The sequence below is a fragment of the Salvelinus sp. IW2-2015 genome, linkage group LG23 (assembly GCF_002910315.2).
Source record: "Salvelinus sp. IW2-2015 linkage group LG23, ASM291031v2, whole genome shotgun sequence".
NCBI classification, from domain to species: Eukaryota; Metazoa; Chordata; class Actinopteri; order Salmoniformes; family Salmonidae; genus Salvelinus; species Salvelinus sp. IW2-2015.
Window position 1 is genome coordinate 34,588,795 of NC_036863.1, and position 16,933 is coordinate 34,605,727.

Here is a 16,933-nt window from a genome sequence, read left to right on the forward strand (position 1 = left end):
TAAAACGTCTGCAGGTACCCTTCACACGTTTGAAATTTCCTACAAGGATGTGACCAACTCACTGTGGAGTCTACAATTTTTTTTTCGAGCAGTCTCTGGTTGATTTCTTCTTGAATTTTCCCATGATGTCAAGAAGAGGCACTGAGTTTTGAAGCTAGGCCTTGAATACACCCCACAGGTACACCCCAATTGACTCAAATGATTCCAATTAGCCTATCAGAAGCTTCTAAAGCCATGACATCATTTTCTGTAATTGTCCAAGCTGTTTAAAGGCACAGTCAATATCGTGCACATAAACTTCTGACCCACTGGAATGTGTGATACAGTGAATTATAAGTGAAATAATCTGTCTGTAAACATTTTTGGAAAATTGACTTGCGTCATGCACAAAGTAATTGTCCTAATCGACTTGCCAAAACTATAGTTTGTTAACAAGAAGTTTGTGGAGTGTTGAAAAAATAGTTTAATGACTCCAACTTAAGTGTATGTAAACTTCCGACTCAACTGTATTAGGGCTTACCCCATGAGTCGACTTGTCGATTAGGACTGTTGAGTCGAGCCTTTACTTGCCAAGCAGTGGAAATTAACTTTTTTGAATTCATGCCACACAATCCTGACAGCGCCTCGCTGTTCCGCATATTTCCTATATCTTTTGTAGTGTTTTGACCCTCCCCAAGACACCTGTCTTATTCCTGCCTTTCTGAGTGGGACTTAATCCAATTGCGGAGGCCTCGGATGCACCACCATGTATCACTAATATCACCAGTAGTACATTTACTGTTAATTCCCATAATTTCTAATCTACAATGTTTGTTTGGTTACGGTAATTTCTGTTAATGCATTCAATATATTATTATTACAGTCTTACCATTGTCATTGTAGGATTGGACACGTTGTTTGCAGAGTACACAACCTAGGCTTCACTTGTGAGAAACAAGTTTTGGTTTATTTAATTCCATTTATGAGTTGTATATTTATGAATTGTCTTTTGTTTGGAGCGCTCCTGTAAATCTTGTGTAAGAACACACATCTGATTACACATAGAAGTAGGTCTAGGCTACCTGGTCTGCGCACAAATGTAGGCCTATAACTGTGTTGATTTGGGGATCTGATACTTTTTCTGATTGTCTTACATCCATTGAGAATGATAATCGTTCCTCAACGTAGCCTATTGGAAAAGTCTTTTGAGTTCTCTCCCTTTCGATAAACACTCAGCGTGAAAGGGTGGAAAAATGGCATGCTCTGATCTGGTGGAAACATCATAAAACATGCCTACCTGATTACTTATTATCCCTTGCGCAAAGGAGCTCACTGGAGCGGAAACTCTGAGGGCCCAGAATATTTTATACAATGTTGCAAGTTTGGTAGCAGTAGCATTTGGCTGGGCCAAGTTAACAGTTGATACAATGTGTCCTTGCAGACAGGTCATGCGTAGCCAATGTGATTTATTATCAGGACATTTTCTGCCTGCGGGCTGCAATGTTTTTATTTGTTGGCTTTATTTAGGCTACTTTTACATATTGGCAATGTCATTAGAAGTTACTTGCCTGAATGCCAAGCCACACGTCTGGAGGACACCTGGCACCATCCCTACAGTGAAGCATGGTGGTTGCTGAATCATGCTATGGGGATGTTTTTCAGGATCAAGGCAAAGATTAACGGAGCATAGTACATAGAGATCCTTAATGAAAACCTGCTTCAGTCTGCTCAGGACGTCACGACTGGGGCGAATGTTCACCTTCCAACAGGACAACGACCTTAAGCACACAGGCAGGACAACGCAGGAGTGGCTTCGGGACAAGTCTCTGAATGTCCATGAGTGGCCCAGCCAGAGCCCAGACTTGAACCCGATCAAACATATCTGGAGAAACCTGAAAATAGCAGTGCAGCAATGCTCCCCATCCAACCTGACAGAGCTTGAGAGGATCTGCTGAGAAGAATGGGAGAAACTCCCCAAATACAGGTGTGCCAAGCTTGTAGCGTCATACCCAAGAAGACTCAATGCTGTGATCACTGCCAAAGGTGCTTCAACAAAGTACTGAGTAAAGGCTCTGAATACTTATCAAAATGTGATATTAGCAAAAATGCTTTGCTTTGTTGTTATGGGGTATTGTGTGTACTTTCCAAAGGCACTGTATATGGAAAAATCCACGTTTTAACATTTTACCCAATCGATTGGTCGAAAGGACAGACGACTCTCGGTCGACCAATGTTTTTTTTTAGTCAGGGACAGCCTTAAAATGTATCAATAACTGTTATAGAGGTCTAACGTCCTCCCTCGGCTAACCTTTGTGCACTCGAGTAGTTAACTATTTTGTTATTGTGTTAGAGATGTGATAATATAAAAATCGAAGCCTCGTGTCATCACAAAGAGGAACTTTAAATCAAGCTTTTTTACATGATCTTTATTTTAGTGACCTCCTTGATTGTATTTCAGCTATCCCTGAACCTGATTTAGCTTTGAGCCTTTTTGCAGATGCCTTCAGTATTATTGTGGATAATCAGGCTCCCTGATTACGAAGGGTTAAAGGTAGATGGAATACCTGGTACACTCCGGAATTATCAGAAGTCATTCATGAAAGAGGTGATGCTTGGGTCAAGGCCAGGAGCACAGGCTTAGGCCCGGACTTGCAAGCTGAGGAACTGAGGAATCAATGTGTAAGACAACCAGAAAGGCTAAATCTGATTATTATGTAACCGCATTTTCAGATTATAATGAGAGCTAAATTCTGGAAAACTGTCAAATCCCTAAAGGGTTCTACTTCTCTGCCACAACAAATTAATTCAAACACAGGCCTTATTACAGAAGAAAAGATATGCAATCGTTGGTGCATTTAATCACAATTTTATTTCAGCGGGCTATCTCTTTGAAATTACTTCTAAACCTATTCACAATGATATTGGGTTGGATGCTGATAGGGGAAACTTGCTGAATGATCAGAGATTATAGTCAAAGCTTTTCTTTTAGGCTAATTACCAAAAAAAAGTCCTGGGTGCTTTGCTAGCAATAGACAACAAGAAATCCACAGGGGCTGACCAATTGGATCCTGGTCGACATCATTGTTGGCTCAATAACCCAAATTGTTTAACATTGTTATCAGGACATATTCCAAAAGTATGGAAATCAGCTCTTGTGCTGCCACTCCATAAGGGCGTGGATAGTACTGATCTTATCATTTTCGCCCCATTTCAAGCCTTCCTTGTTCAGCTAAGATTCTTGAATCCTTGGTAAATGTCCAACTTTGATCTTTTTTTATCTGAGAAATGTATTATGAATGCAAACCAATCAGGGTTTAGGCCTGGGTATAGCCCTATTGCAGCAACCACTTTAGTTGTTAATGATCTTGTCATACTTTCGACCCCTCAGACTTGACTCTGGATCTCGAAGCCAGTTCCACTATGTTTTTTAAAATTCTTCCCCTGATGTAGACCTGGGACACCAGGTGTGCACAATTAATTATCAGGTAGAACAGAAAACCAGCTGGCTCCGGACCTCGTAGGGTAAGAGTTGAGTAACCCTGCTTTAGACACTAAAATGTGCTGATTGTTTGTGGACCTGTCCAAAGCGTTTGATACTGTTGATCATGCTATTTGATTGAATAAGTTGCCCTCGATGGGCCTGAGCTCTGATGCCTGTTCGTGCTTTCATGATTATCTTAGTGACAGATGGGGTTAAGTCCGAATTTCTTGAGGTACATAAAGGTGTTCCGCAGGTGTCGATACTAGGACCGTTATTTTCACTATTTATATACAGTGGCAAGAAAAAGTATGTGAACCCTTTGGAATTACCTGGATTTCTGCATAAATATGTCATAAAATTTGATCTAATCTTGATCTAAGTCACAACAATGGACAAACACAGTGTGCTTACACTAATAACACACAAATTATTGTATTTTTCTTATCTATATTGAATATATCATTTAAACATTCACAGTGTAGGTTGGAAAAGGTATGTGAACCCCTAGGCTAATGACTTCTCCAAAAGCTAATTGGAGTCAGGAGTCAGCTAACCTGGAGTCCAATCAATGAGACGAGATTGGAGATATTGGTTAGAGCTGCCCTGCCCTATAAAAACACTCACAAAATCTATTTGAGTTTACTATTCACAAGAAGCATTTCCAGATGTGAACCATGCCTCGAACAAAAGAGATCTCAGAAGATTAAGAATTGTTGACTTTGATAAAGCTGGAACGGGTTACAAAAGTATCTCTAAAAGCCTTCATGTTAGTCAGTCCACAGTAAGACAAATTGTCTATAAATGGAGAAAGTACAGCACTGTTGCTACTCTCCCTATGAGTGGCCATCCTACAAAGATGATTGCAAGAGCACAGTGCAGAATGCTCAATGAGGTTAAGAATCCTAGAGTGTCAGCTAAAGACTTCCGGCGCCGACAGAGATGGCCGCCTCGCTTCGCGTTCCTAGGAAACTATGCAGTATTTTGTTTTTCCACATGCTTCAAGAGGGCCACCATTGTTCCTGTTCCCAAGAAAGCTAAGGTAACTGAGCTAAACGACTACCGCCCCGTAGCACTCACTTCCGTCATCATGAAGTGCTTTGAGAGACTAGTCAAGGACCATATCACCTCCACCCTACCTGACACCCTAGACCCACTCCAATTTGCTTACTGCCCCAATAGGTCCACAGACGACGCAATCACAACCACACTGCACACTGCCCTAACCCATCTGGACAAGAGGAATACCTATGTGAGAATGCTGTTCATCGATTACAGCTCAGACCCTGGGTCTCGACCCCGCCCTGTGCAACTGGGTACTGGACTTCCTGACGGGCCGCCCCCAGGTGGTGAGGGTAGGTAACAACATCTCCACCCCGCTGATCCTCAACACTGGGGCCCCACAAGGGTGCGTTCTGAGCCCTCTCCTGTACTCCCTGTTCACCCACGACTGCGTGGACATGCACGCCTCCAACTCAATCATCAAGTTTGTAGACGACACTGCAGTGGTAGGCTTGATTACCAACAACGACGAGACGGCCTACAGGGAGGAGGTGAGGGCCCTCGGAGTGTGGTGTCAGGAAAATAACCTCACACTCAACGTCAACAACGACGGGACAGTAGTGGAGAGGGTAGTAAGTTTTAAGTTCCTCGGCGTACACATCACGGACAAACTGAATTGGTCCACCCACACAGACAGTGTGGTGAAGAAGGCGCAGCAGCGCCTCCTCAACCTCAGGAGGCTGAAGAAATTCGGCTTGTCACCAAAAGCACTCACAAACTTTTACAGATGCACAATCGAGAGCATCCTGTCGGGCTGTATCACCGCCTGGTACGGCAACTGCTCCGCTCATAACCGTAAGGCTCTTCAGAGGGTAGTGAGGTCTGCACAACGCATCACTGGGGGCAAACTACCTGCCCTCCAGGACACCTACACCACCCGATGTCACAGGAAGGCCATAAAGATCATCAAGGACAACAACCACCCGAGCCATAATTTGCAAATAAATTCATTAAAAATCCTACAATGTGATTTTCTGGATTTTATTTTCTCATTTTGTCTGTCATAGTTGAAGTGTACCTATGATGAAAATTACAGGCCTCTCTCATCTTTTTAAGTGGGAGAACTTGCACAATTGGTGGCTGACTAAATACTTTTTTGCCCCACTGTATATACTGTACTCTATACCATCTACTGCACCTTGCCTATGCCGTTCTGTACCATCACTCATTCATATATTTTTATGTACATATTCTTCATCCCTTTACACTTGTGTGTATAAGGTAGTTGTTGTGAAATTGTTATGTTAGATTACTCGTTGGTTATTACTGCATTGTTGGAACTAGAAGCACAAGCATTTCGCTACACTCGCATTAACATCTGTTAACCATGTGTATGTGACAAATAACATTTGATTTGATTTGAAATATCTGGAACATGCTAACATCTCTGTTGATGAGTCTACAATACGTAAAACACTAAACAAGAATGGTGATCATGGGAGGACACCAAGAAGAAGCCACTGCTGTCTAAAAAAAAACATTGTTGCACATGAAGTTAGCAAAAGAGCACCTGGATGTTCCACAGCGCTACTGGCAAAATATTCTGTGAACAGATTAAACTAAAGCTGAGTTGTTTGGAAGGTACACACAACACTATGTGTGCAGAAACAAAGGCACAGCACAAACATCAAGACCTCATCCCAACTGTAAAATATGGTGGAGTGAGCATCATGGTTTGGGTCTGCTTTGCTGCCTCATGGCCTGGACAGCTTGCTATCATCGGCTTATCAAGACATTTTGCAGGAGAATGTAAGGCTATCTGTCCGCCAATTGCAGCTCAACAGAAGTTGTGTGATGCAACAGGACAACAACCCAAAACACAGAAGTAAATCAACAACAGAATTGCTTTAACAGAAGAAAATACGGCTTCTGGAGTGGCCGAGTCAGAGTCCTGACCTCAACCCGATTGAAATGCTGTGGCATGACCTCAAGAGAGAGGTTCACACCAGACATCCCAAGAACTGAAACAGTTTTGTGAAGAGTGTTGGTCCAAAATTCCTCCTGACCGTTGTGCAGGTCTGATCTGCAACTATAGAAAACGTTTGGTTGAGGTTATTGCTGCCAAAGGAGGGTCAACCAGTTATTAAATCCAAGGGTTCACATACTTTTTCAACCCTGTACTGTGAATGTTTACATGGTGTGTTCAATAAAGACATGAAAACGTATAATTGTTTGTGTGTTATTAGTGTTAGTCTATTGTTGTGACTTAGCTGAAGATCAGATCAAATTTTATGACCAATTTATTCAGAAATCCAGGTAATTCCAAAGGGTTCACATACTTTTTCTTGCCACTGTACATGCTGTTGGTCAATCTGTTTAAAAAAATATATATATATTTATATATATTTAGATTATATTATTATGACGCAATTGCCTCGACCTGGCTGTGACAAGGCTACAGTCCGATTTTGTAGTTGTGCAAGAAGTCCTTACGGATTTTAAACTCATACTTAATATGGGCAAAACTAAACACCTGTATTCAAGTTCTCGGAAGATTGTCTCAGACTGATTACATCTTTTCTCATCGGATGGTTCTATAATCAAACGAGTCCCTGCATCCAAATACCTTGGTGTTTGGATTGACAATGATTTATAATCTACCCCTTTCCTGCAGGCAAATGCCCTAGTGGCCTCATGGGGGGAATGTTATTTCATAATTAATAAACATTATTTCAAACAACCCCCTCGAAAATCTGGTGTTTTTATGTCAAATGGTTTTGTTATATTTCTATCTTCTATGATGTACATAAGGTGTAAAATTGGGATTCAAACTCAAAATTGAATACATTTCCACTCTATATCTGACATGGTACTGTACAGGTGTCTTGTTTTTTTAAGCCAATGTGGTGCAGTGGTGTAAGACACTGCATCTCAGTGCTAGAGGCGACACTGCAGTACCTGGTTCGAATTCAGGCTGCATCACATCTGGCTATGATTGGGAGTCCCATAGGGCGGCGCACAATTGGCCTAGCGTCGTCCGGGTTTGGCCGTCATTGTAAATAAGAATTTGTTCTTAATTGACTTGCCTAGTTAAATAAAAATGTGTGTGAGGTTTTTGTTTCAAAGTAGATTTGTTTAAGACTACCAAGAAACACACTGTGATTTAGCCCACTGCAGCAAAAGGTTAAAACACATACGACTGGACTTGTTGAGAGACTAAGATTAAAAGTGTATTTTCTTTTACAGAAACAGATCTTGTCTCTCTCTAGTCAGCAGGAAGCAGATTGTGCAGTGAACCTTTCTACCTGGTCTTGATTATGGTTGTACTATTTATCAACGTGCAGCTGCCTCTACACTTAAACCCTTGGATGCCGTTTTTCATAACGCCCTTCGTTTTATCACAGGAGACAGTTTTATTACTCATCACTATATTCTTTACCAAAAGGTTGGCTGGACCTCTTTGAAGTCACATTGATCACATAATTACGCTGTTTTTGTTTACAAAGTCTTGCTCCACAAACTCCCCACTTCCCTAACATCCCTGTTAAGATTTAAAATGACAAGATATCAAACCCGCTCACAGGGATGGTTAACTCTGGAGACTCCTTTGGTGTCTAGAGAGTTAGGTAAATCAGCCTTTCATTTCATTGCACCTTACGTGTGGAAGGATCTAGAATACACTTTAAAATTGGAGGAATTGGTGCCTCTAGGGCATTTCAGATGGTTGCTAGGAGACCTTTTTACTGAAGAATGTGTCTGTATTTTATGATTGTGTTTTCCATTTCATGTATTGTTGTGTATAATGATGTGTATTTTAATGTCTGTATGAATGTGTAGTTAAATTTGTTTATTGCATTTTGATGTGTATTGTGGTGCTATACAGGGCTTATCTGGAAAAGAGACCTTGGTCTCAGCATTGACTCCCTGTCGAAATAAAAAAATGTAGTGTCCCAGACCACTGACCCATAGCCTGTTCCAATCTCCACCCCCACCCCACCCCACCCTGGTGCCGCTCTCCACCCCCACCTCGTTCCTATGCTGTCACCATATCCACCCCCACCCCACCTCCTCGCACTCCCACCCCACTCCCTCTCCTAGCACTTCCCATCAGAGCAGACTGAGACGTCTTATCACAGAATCAGCTGGGCTGGGCGGCTGGCCAGGGCACACACATTTATAATGCCCAGTAAAAACATTTAAGGCTAATAGAATAATACTGCTGATTGAAGAAACAGATTTGTTTAAAATGTGCTCTGGGACCAATGTAAATAAAATGGCCCTGGTTTTAACAAGCCCTACTAGTTTTAAGTGGATTTATTGGTTTTCATCCACATGTCACAAATAAGAAAGAGGCAAATAAAATGGTTTTTAAAAGAAGTGGGGGGAATGTGGGTGAGAGGGTTACAGGGGGTTAATGGTATTCAGAGGTCTCATTTTTAGGTGCTTAACTCAAAGCTTTGTATTTTGTTATTTAACCTTTATTTAACTAGGCAAGTCAGTTAAGAACAAATTCTTATTTACAATGACGACCTACCCCGGCCAAACCCCGGGCGACACTGGGCCAATTGTGCGCCACCCTTTGGGACTCCCAATCACAGCCGGATATGATACAGCATGGATTCGAACCAGGGACTGTAGTGACGCCTCTTGCACTGAGATGCAGTGCCTTAGACTTGGGAGCCCCGAATCAAATCAAATCAAGTGTTATTCGTCACATGCTTCGTAAAAAACAGGTGTAGACTGACAGTGAAATGCTTCCTTCCTTCCTTCCTTGCTTCCCAACAACGCAGAGAGAAAGAAAATAGAGAAATAATAGACACAGTCAAACACATAATAATAAAAGTAGTAATCAATACACAATGAGTAACGATAACTTGGATATACATACTGGGTATCAAATGAAGTGTTATTGGTCACATACACATATTTAGCAGATTATATTGCGGTGTAGCGAAATGCTTGTGTTCCTAGCTCCAACAGTGCAGTCGTATCTAACAATTCACAACAATACACACAAATCTAACGTATCAAATGAAGTGTTATTGGTCACATACACATATTTAGCAGATTATATTGCGGTGTAGCGAAATGCTTGTGTTCCTAGCTCCAACAGTGCAGTCGTATCTAACAATTCACAACAATACACACAAATCTAATGTAAAAGAATGGAATTAAGAAATATATAAATATTAGGATGAGCAATGTCGGAGAGGCATTGACTAGAATACAGTATATACATATGAATCTAGTAAAGCAGTATGTAAACATTATTAAAGTTAATAGTGTTCCATTATTAAAGTGGCCAGTGATTCCATGTCTAAGTATATATGGCAGCAGCCTCTAAGGTGGAGGGCTGAGTAACCGGGTAGTGATGGCTATTTAACAGTCTGATGGCCTTGAGATAGAAGCAGTTTTTCAGTATCGAGTCGATGTGCAGGGGTATGATGTAATTGAAGTAGGTATATACATATAACTAGGAATAAAGTGACAGATAATAAACAGTAGCAGCAGTGTATGTGATGAGTCAAAACAGTTAGTGCAATGCAGATAGTCCGGGTAGCTATTTGATTAACTGTTTAACTAACTATTTAGCAGTCTTATGGCTTGGGGGTAGAAGCTGTTCAGTTGGTTCCAGACTTGGTGCATCGGTGCATGTGTGTGATACTGTAGAATGCCAATATTAACATAAACCAGCATGCGACTGCATTGGAACTCTAGGAAATGGAGGAAGAAAGCGTGTGCTGCGGGGGCTCTCTACAAACTGCCGTGCACATCTTCACACAAAGAATAGCGGTTATTTTGACGATTATGATAGTGATGATGATGATGATGTCAATGATGATGATGATGCTCTCCCCCTCCCCCAGAGCGCCCAGGGTTTGTGAAGAGGCCCAGTAGTGTTATGGTTCTGGCAGATGAGAGTGTGGAGTTCCACTGTGAGGCGCGGGGAGATCCGGTCCCCACTGTCCGCTGGAGGAAAGAGGATGCAGACCTGCCCAAGGGGAGGTACGGATGGATGACCCAGCACATACTGTGATCTAAACCTTATGCAGGGTCACATCTGGTCATGGAATCAGATGCTTGGGATTATACAGTGTGCATGCCATCGTGTAAAGTTCCTTTGTCTCACGTCTATCTTTCTTTATCTTTTTCTCTCTCTCGCTGTGTGTGTGTCTGTCTACAGGTATGAGATCCTGGAGGACCACACTCTGAGTGTGCGTGGTGTGGCACCATCAGACGAGGGCTCCTACACGTGTGTTGTAGAGAACATGGTGGGAAAGGCAGAGGCGTCCGCTACGCTGACCGTACACGGTCAGTACAACCTCCCCTGACCGTAACCCTAACCCCAACCCTGGTCACACCTGCTGTTTGACATGAAAGGTGCACAGACTATGAAACGTGCAGACTGGGTTTATGCTGTGCAGCTGTTGCTCTCACATTCATGTAACATTAGAGAACGTGTGAAGAAGAAGACAGCTGTTCTCAGAGCAGTTAGATATCCTACCTAACCCTGTCTAGCCACACCATGGAGTATTACCCCACTGATCTCTGGCCTGCCCTGTTTTCTTAAGCGTGGATCAGTTTAAGTCAAGCAGTTCCCAGGGTAACAGACTGAGCTAGGTTATCAGTTCAATCTGTGAGGTTATGTAATTTACTGTATCCCCTTGGCTTGGGTTCATATCAGTTCTGAAGCAATCAGCACTCTACTAGCCTTGTTCCTTAATTACACAGCCCATTGCCACAGTCTAACCATGACTGGATCAGTGTAACAGATGGGAGTGTTGATGAGGCACCAGGAAGTGGGTTCATTTATGAGCAGGGATTCCCTGCCACAATGACCCCCACAAGCACAGGGACTGACGGCAGGAAATGAACAGTAACACCTCACTACACGACAGACAGACAGACAGACAGACAGACAGACAGACAGACAGACAGACAGACAGACAGACAGACAGACAGACAGACAGACAGACAGACAGACAGACAGACAGACAGACAGACAGACAGACAGACAGACAGACAGACAGACAGACAGACAGAGCAGGGTTTAATTAAAGACAATCCTGTGTTCCATGCTGGGAATGACATGGTTCCAATTACACAGTCTACACCAGCCCTGCCTGCCTGGGAAAAGAGGGGGACCAGGGTCTAATTTAGGGTCTGAACAGAGGAGAGGAAGAACAGATAGCAGATTCCTACAGATTGGCTTAATTGGAGGGAAGGGTGTAGCTGTCTAAGTACGGTGTACACAGGTTCAAGGTAAAACCCTTTTGGGTTCCATGTAAAATTCTCTGTGGAAAGGTCTAGCTCCACGAGGGAGCTAAAGGGGGCTTAGCCCCCTCACTTTTAGTTTTATGTCCCTACATAAAAATAGCAAAAAAGTTTAAATGATTGAGTGACAGGTTGGCGCAAAAGAATCTGTATCTCTAATGGACTGGGTGCACTGTGGTGTGTAGGGGGGCTATGGAAAGCCACTGGGGTGGTTAGGTATGACTCCTTTGGGTTTCCATAAAAAGCAGGAAAAACACTTCTTATCTCTGTGGTAGGCTAAGTGGATAATGTGATACACCTTTAATTTTATACAAAGGTGGGGTCAAGTTTACCATAGAAGCTGCTTCACTCTTAGCTAGCTAGCTGTAAAAAGTGTTACTGTTATTAGCCTTAGCCTATTAGCTAACTTGAACTAGCTAATTTGCCATGATGGATATCAGAAATTGGCTTTGCCAAAGTACCCAAACAAAGGAGAAGGAGCAATGAGCATCAGCCTCAAACCACAGATGCCACCGCCAAGCCCAGTAGCTCCAGCTAGCTCCGTGTGAGAATACTCACCCTTCCATTAGCGCCGCCAGGATAATGGCTCCGCAGCCGCTTGCACCTCCGACTGTTCCTGATGATCTTTGAACAGCGCAGCCAGCCCAGGTTAGCCTATAATGCTACACTAGCCACAGGTTTTCTGTCTAAAAATGTTCATTTAATAGCAACTGGTTCATAGGAAGAGAGTGGCTGGAATACTCTTACTGTAGATGCTGTTGTGGTTTTCTTGGTAGCCTATCGGTTTTCGTTGCTGTGAATGGAACTGTATATGTTGGAAACGTATTTATGGTAGGCTGGCATCGTTTAAGATTGGACCCTTTTTCCCCAAAATGACAGACCCAAATCTGACTGCCTGTAGCTCAGGACCTGAAGCAAGGATATGCATATTCTTTATACCATTTGAAAGGAAACACTTTGAAGTTTGTGGAAATGTGAAATTAATGTAGGAGAATATAACACATTAGATTTGGTAATGTGATGGAAAGGTTAATTGATTATGTGGGTGCAATTTGATTCATAGAAGTGCATTGTGACATATCACAACGTATTGCTTAACTCACGGGCAAGCGGCATGAATTTCTATGTTTGAAGCGGGCCTGTATGGGCCTGTTTATTTGGCAAGACAGTTGTGCATGTCTGCATCTCACTGTAGTAGGCTGTAGGCTGTGTTTTGTTATTTGGATCTCCATTCGCCTTTTGTTTACTGTTAATGTAACTAGCCTAAATGTAGATTGATTTGGTTCTGTTCGCATTCATTCATCGCAGTTGTAAATGAGAACTTGTTCTCAACTGGCCTACCTGGTTAAATAAAGGTTAAATAAAATGTAAAAAATGCATTTGCAGTTGTGCAAACTGCTATTCAGTATTTTTATTTGCATGCATGAATAACGAGGCTACTACTTTCAGCATTTAGTTTGCATTCTTTTAGTAAGATGTGTGTACAGCTGCATTCACATAGGCTGTTTGTAGTAGGTGAATTGCCTTATCTATCTTGTAGCCTATATTCATTACCAAAACGGCCTAGCTGTAGGGTGCTGTCCGTTGTGCTGAAACAGCGCAGCAGAGATAGGCTACAGATTTCAAAAGCACTCAATGATCTCGGTGTCTCATCATTTTAACTTTATGTTTATTGTGGTATTAGCAGAATTCAATATAATTCCAGTGCAAGAACAACCAAAAAGTTTTGCCCCTTTGCACATTTCAACTGTCCCCTTAGTCACTTTATCCTGACACCGGGTCTGACCTAGAACCAAAATGGTTCTACCTAGAACCAAATAGGAGGAGAGGGGGGAGAGCAGATCTCCCCTGAAGGAAATGAGACATAACAACAGCACTGTCTGACAAACACATTATCTCATATGGAGATACTTGAGGGTTCAGATCAACGAGATAGTAAAGAGAGAGGGAGAGGGAGAGGGAGAGGGAGAGGGAGAGAGAGAGAGAGAGAGAGAGAGAGAGAGAAGCTTGGAAGGTAACATTAGGGGCAGCACATTTTATAACCCCTCCTTTCAATCAATGTATTTTCAGTGTATCTCAAGTCATAGTTTCTGACTAGAGGGATACGCTAATATTCATTGTTACACAAGTACCAGAATAAGCCCACGGTAGTAATTTGAACTCCATAGTTTCTCTGTTTTCTGCCTCAAACACAAACATTATAAAGTCCTTGCTTTGTTTGAACATATTCAACAGAGCAGGCAGGAGACTAAGGGCTCGTTTCCTCTAGACTCAGTCTGGCCGTGTGATTGGTGCAGCCAGGCCACATTATCAGTAGTGGAAATCAAAACACATTGGAGGCCTCCTCACTCCAGTCAAGCTGCTTTCATTCCGAACACAAGGCTTGCACACAGGGTTTTCTCCAAGTATGTTTTCAGGCATATTTTCCATCACCTAACACTTTTACTGGGGTCGTTTATCACACTTTAACTAGTGCCAACACTCCAGATCACCTTGTAACATTTTTACGTAATTGCCAGTATTATCTGGATTCCTGTATTTTCTCCTCAGTCAAGTCTTAATTAGCAGCTATCCCTCTCGACTTACAGTAGTGAGTGTGTACATTTTCGTAATTGTCCCCCATGGGAATCAAACCTACAACCCCCATGCTCTACCAACTGAGCCACATCTACCTCTCTCTCTCTCTCTCTCTCTCTCTCTCTCTCTCTCTCTCTCTCTCTCTCTCTCTCTCTGCTCTCTCGTCTCTCTCTCTCTCTGTCTCTCTCTCTCTCTCTCAAATTCAATTCAAGGGGCTTATTAGCATAGGAAACATATGTGTCAAGCAAGTGAAATGGATAAACAAAGAAAATGAAGTACAAAGTTAACATATACATGGTCAAAGCTTTCCTTAATTTTTGGTCAGTCATTCTGCCACCATTACTCATGTTTAGGCCAAATAGCAATCTAGTTTGCTCTGTTCTTCTTAATTATTTTATTTTGAACCTTATTTAACTAGGCAAGTCAGTTAAGAACAAATTCTTATTTCAATGACGGCCTAGAACAGTGGGTTAACTGCCTGTTCAAGGGACGAACGACAGATTTGTACCTTGTCAGCTCAGGGATTCAAACTTGCAACCTTTCGGTTACTAGTCCAACGCTCTAACCACTAGGCTACCCTGCGCCTCAATGATTAAAATAATTATCTTTTTGTTTTCTCATGATTTGGTTGTGTCTAATTGTGTACTGTCCTGGGGCTCTGTGGGGTCTGTTTGTGTTTGTGTTTGAAGAGAGCCCCAGGACCAGCTTGCTTAAGGGAATCTTCTCCTGGTTCATCTCTCTGTAGGTGGTGGCTTTGTTATAGAAGGTTCAGAAATCGCTAATAATTAGCGGGTATCGCCTAATTCTGCTCTGCATGCATTATTTGGTGTTTATTTTGTCTCTCTCCTCCCTCCCCTCTCTCTCTCTCTCTCTCTCTCTCTCTCTCTCTCTCTCTCTCTCTCTCTCTCTCTCTCTCTCTCTCTCTCTCTCTCTTCTCTCTCTCTCTCTCTCTCACCCACACACAATGGCCCTTGGTCACTTGCCTATCCATGCATATCACTGTTCAGCTACTTTATAGGCTTTAAGACTCACAGTGTGCCTCAGCCTTTATAGACATATGAAAGGCCACAGTCTATAAGGCTCTCTATAGGCCTAGCTCTACAGCCAGAGGGAGAGAGAGAAGTTCCGGTTCCGAGTGTCTGAAACTGTAGTAGAGTTCATCCCCTCTCTCTCCTCTCCAGGTTTACTGTGTTCACTGGGGGTTGTAAACTCTGTCCAAAGCGACACAGAGCTGCTAAAGCCTCGTACTCAACGCCAACACTCCCATGCAGCTGTTTCACACCTTTGAGTCAAAAGTCCAATGTCTCATAGAGGATGGGAACAGGCCAACGCCTTGTCCAGCAACCCACTGAGCACACATCAGTAATACACACTGCATGCACATGTGTGTGAATACACACAGGCACGCACACAACATCGGCACAAATGCATACACACACGCATGTGCGACGCACACATTCACACACACGCTCCAAAATACATACTCTCACACTCACCCTCACTTTACTGCCATGAACTGACCAAACACACAAGCGTTGTGTGTTCCCTCAACAACGCCTCCAATCACCCTATAAACCTGCCAGGGGAATTCATGCCTTGGCCCCAGCTAACCCCATAAAACACATGCCTGCAAGTCAGGGTCAGCACTAGCCTTCAGTGTGATCTATCAGCCACGGACAACAAACTTTTCAAACATCCCACACTGTTGTCTGTGTATGTGATAGTGTATAGTGTGTGTGTGTGTGTGTGGTGTGTGTGTGTGTGTGGGTGTGTGTTGTGTGTGGGTGTGTGTGTGTGTGTGTTTGGTGTTGTGTGTGTGGGTGTGTGTGTGTGTGTGTGTGCTGTGTGTGCGTGTGCGATGTGCGTGCACAACATCTTCCAAGGAAATTATCTTTGTTCCCTGTGATTGATTAAGTTCCCATGTTACTCCACATAAATTAAATTAGACAGAAAAGTTAGCAAGGAATGTACAAATCCTGGTCCAAAATATTACATAGTGATAGAAACATAGTATTCTCCAGGTGCATAGTATTCAGTAAATGGACATTGTTACATTTTTTAGTATATGAAATATGGTGGGAGCCTGTAGCTGGGTGGGCATGTGGGTCTGGTCTGAGCTCAACACACTCAGGTAGGGGGCAGGAAGAGATGCTCCGCTTCCTCTACCTCATCCAGCACGACATGCTGGGAGCTGGACCCTGGCTCTTTTTAAGTCCATGGTCACATATTCATCACGTCCCGCTCCGGAAACATGGATGTCAGGCTTGGTGGTTATGGGGTTCAGCCAAATCCAACAACAACAACATGTCTTCCCCCTCGTCTGTGTCCTCCCTTACTCCTCCCTTTGTCTGGACCTTTCTTTAAGGTCTCACATGTCCCTCTGTGTTTTTCTTTGTATCATTAAGAAAGGACATTTCTGTTCTACTGTAGTGTAATAGTGATAAAATACTGCCTATACAGTTATTTGAGGCAACATGCGTGTATGTGTGTGTGTCCACAGTAACTGCATGTGTGAATATGTGTGTGAGAGTGTGTATGTCCACAGTAACCACATGCGTGTGTGTATGTCCACAGTGTTGAGGAATGTAGATGGAGGGAGGGAGATGTATTTACAGTCAAACC

General features: G+C 42.8%; 1 protein-coding gene across 2 annotated transcripts in view; it reads left to right on the forward strand.

Annotated features, from left to right (window-relative positions):
- Positions 1–16,933, forward strand: part of robo1 (roundabout, axon guidance receptor, homolog 1 (Drosophila)) — a 225,300-nt gene that overhangs the window by 182,734 nt on the left and 25,633 nt on the right. For both annotated transcript variants that reach the window (XM_070434580.1, XM_070434581.1), the window contains 2 exons: positions 10,327–10,465; positions 10,644–10,771. In XM_070434580.1, coding sequence (XP_070290681.1) covers positions 10,327–10,465; positions 10,644–10,771 — 267 coding nt within the window. The remainder of the gene's footprint in view (positions 1–10,326; positions 10,466–10,643; positions 10,772–16,933) is intronic.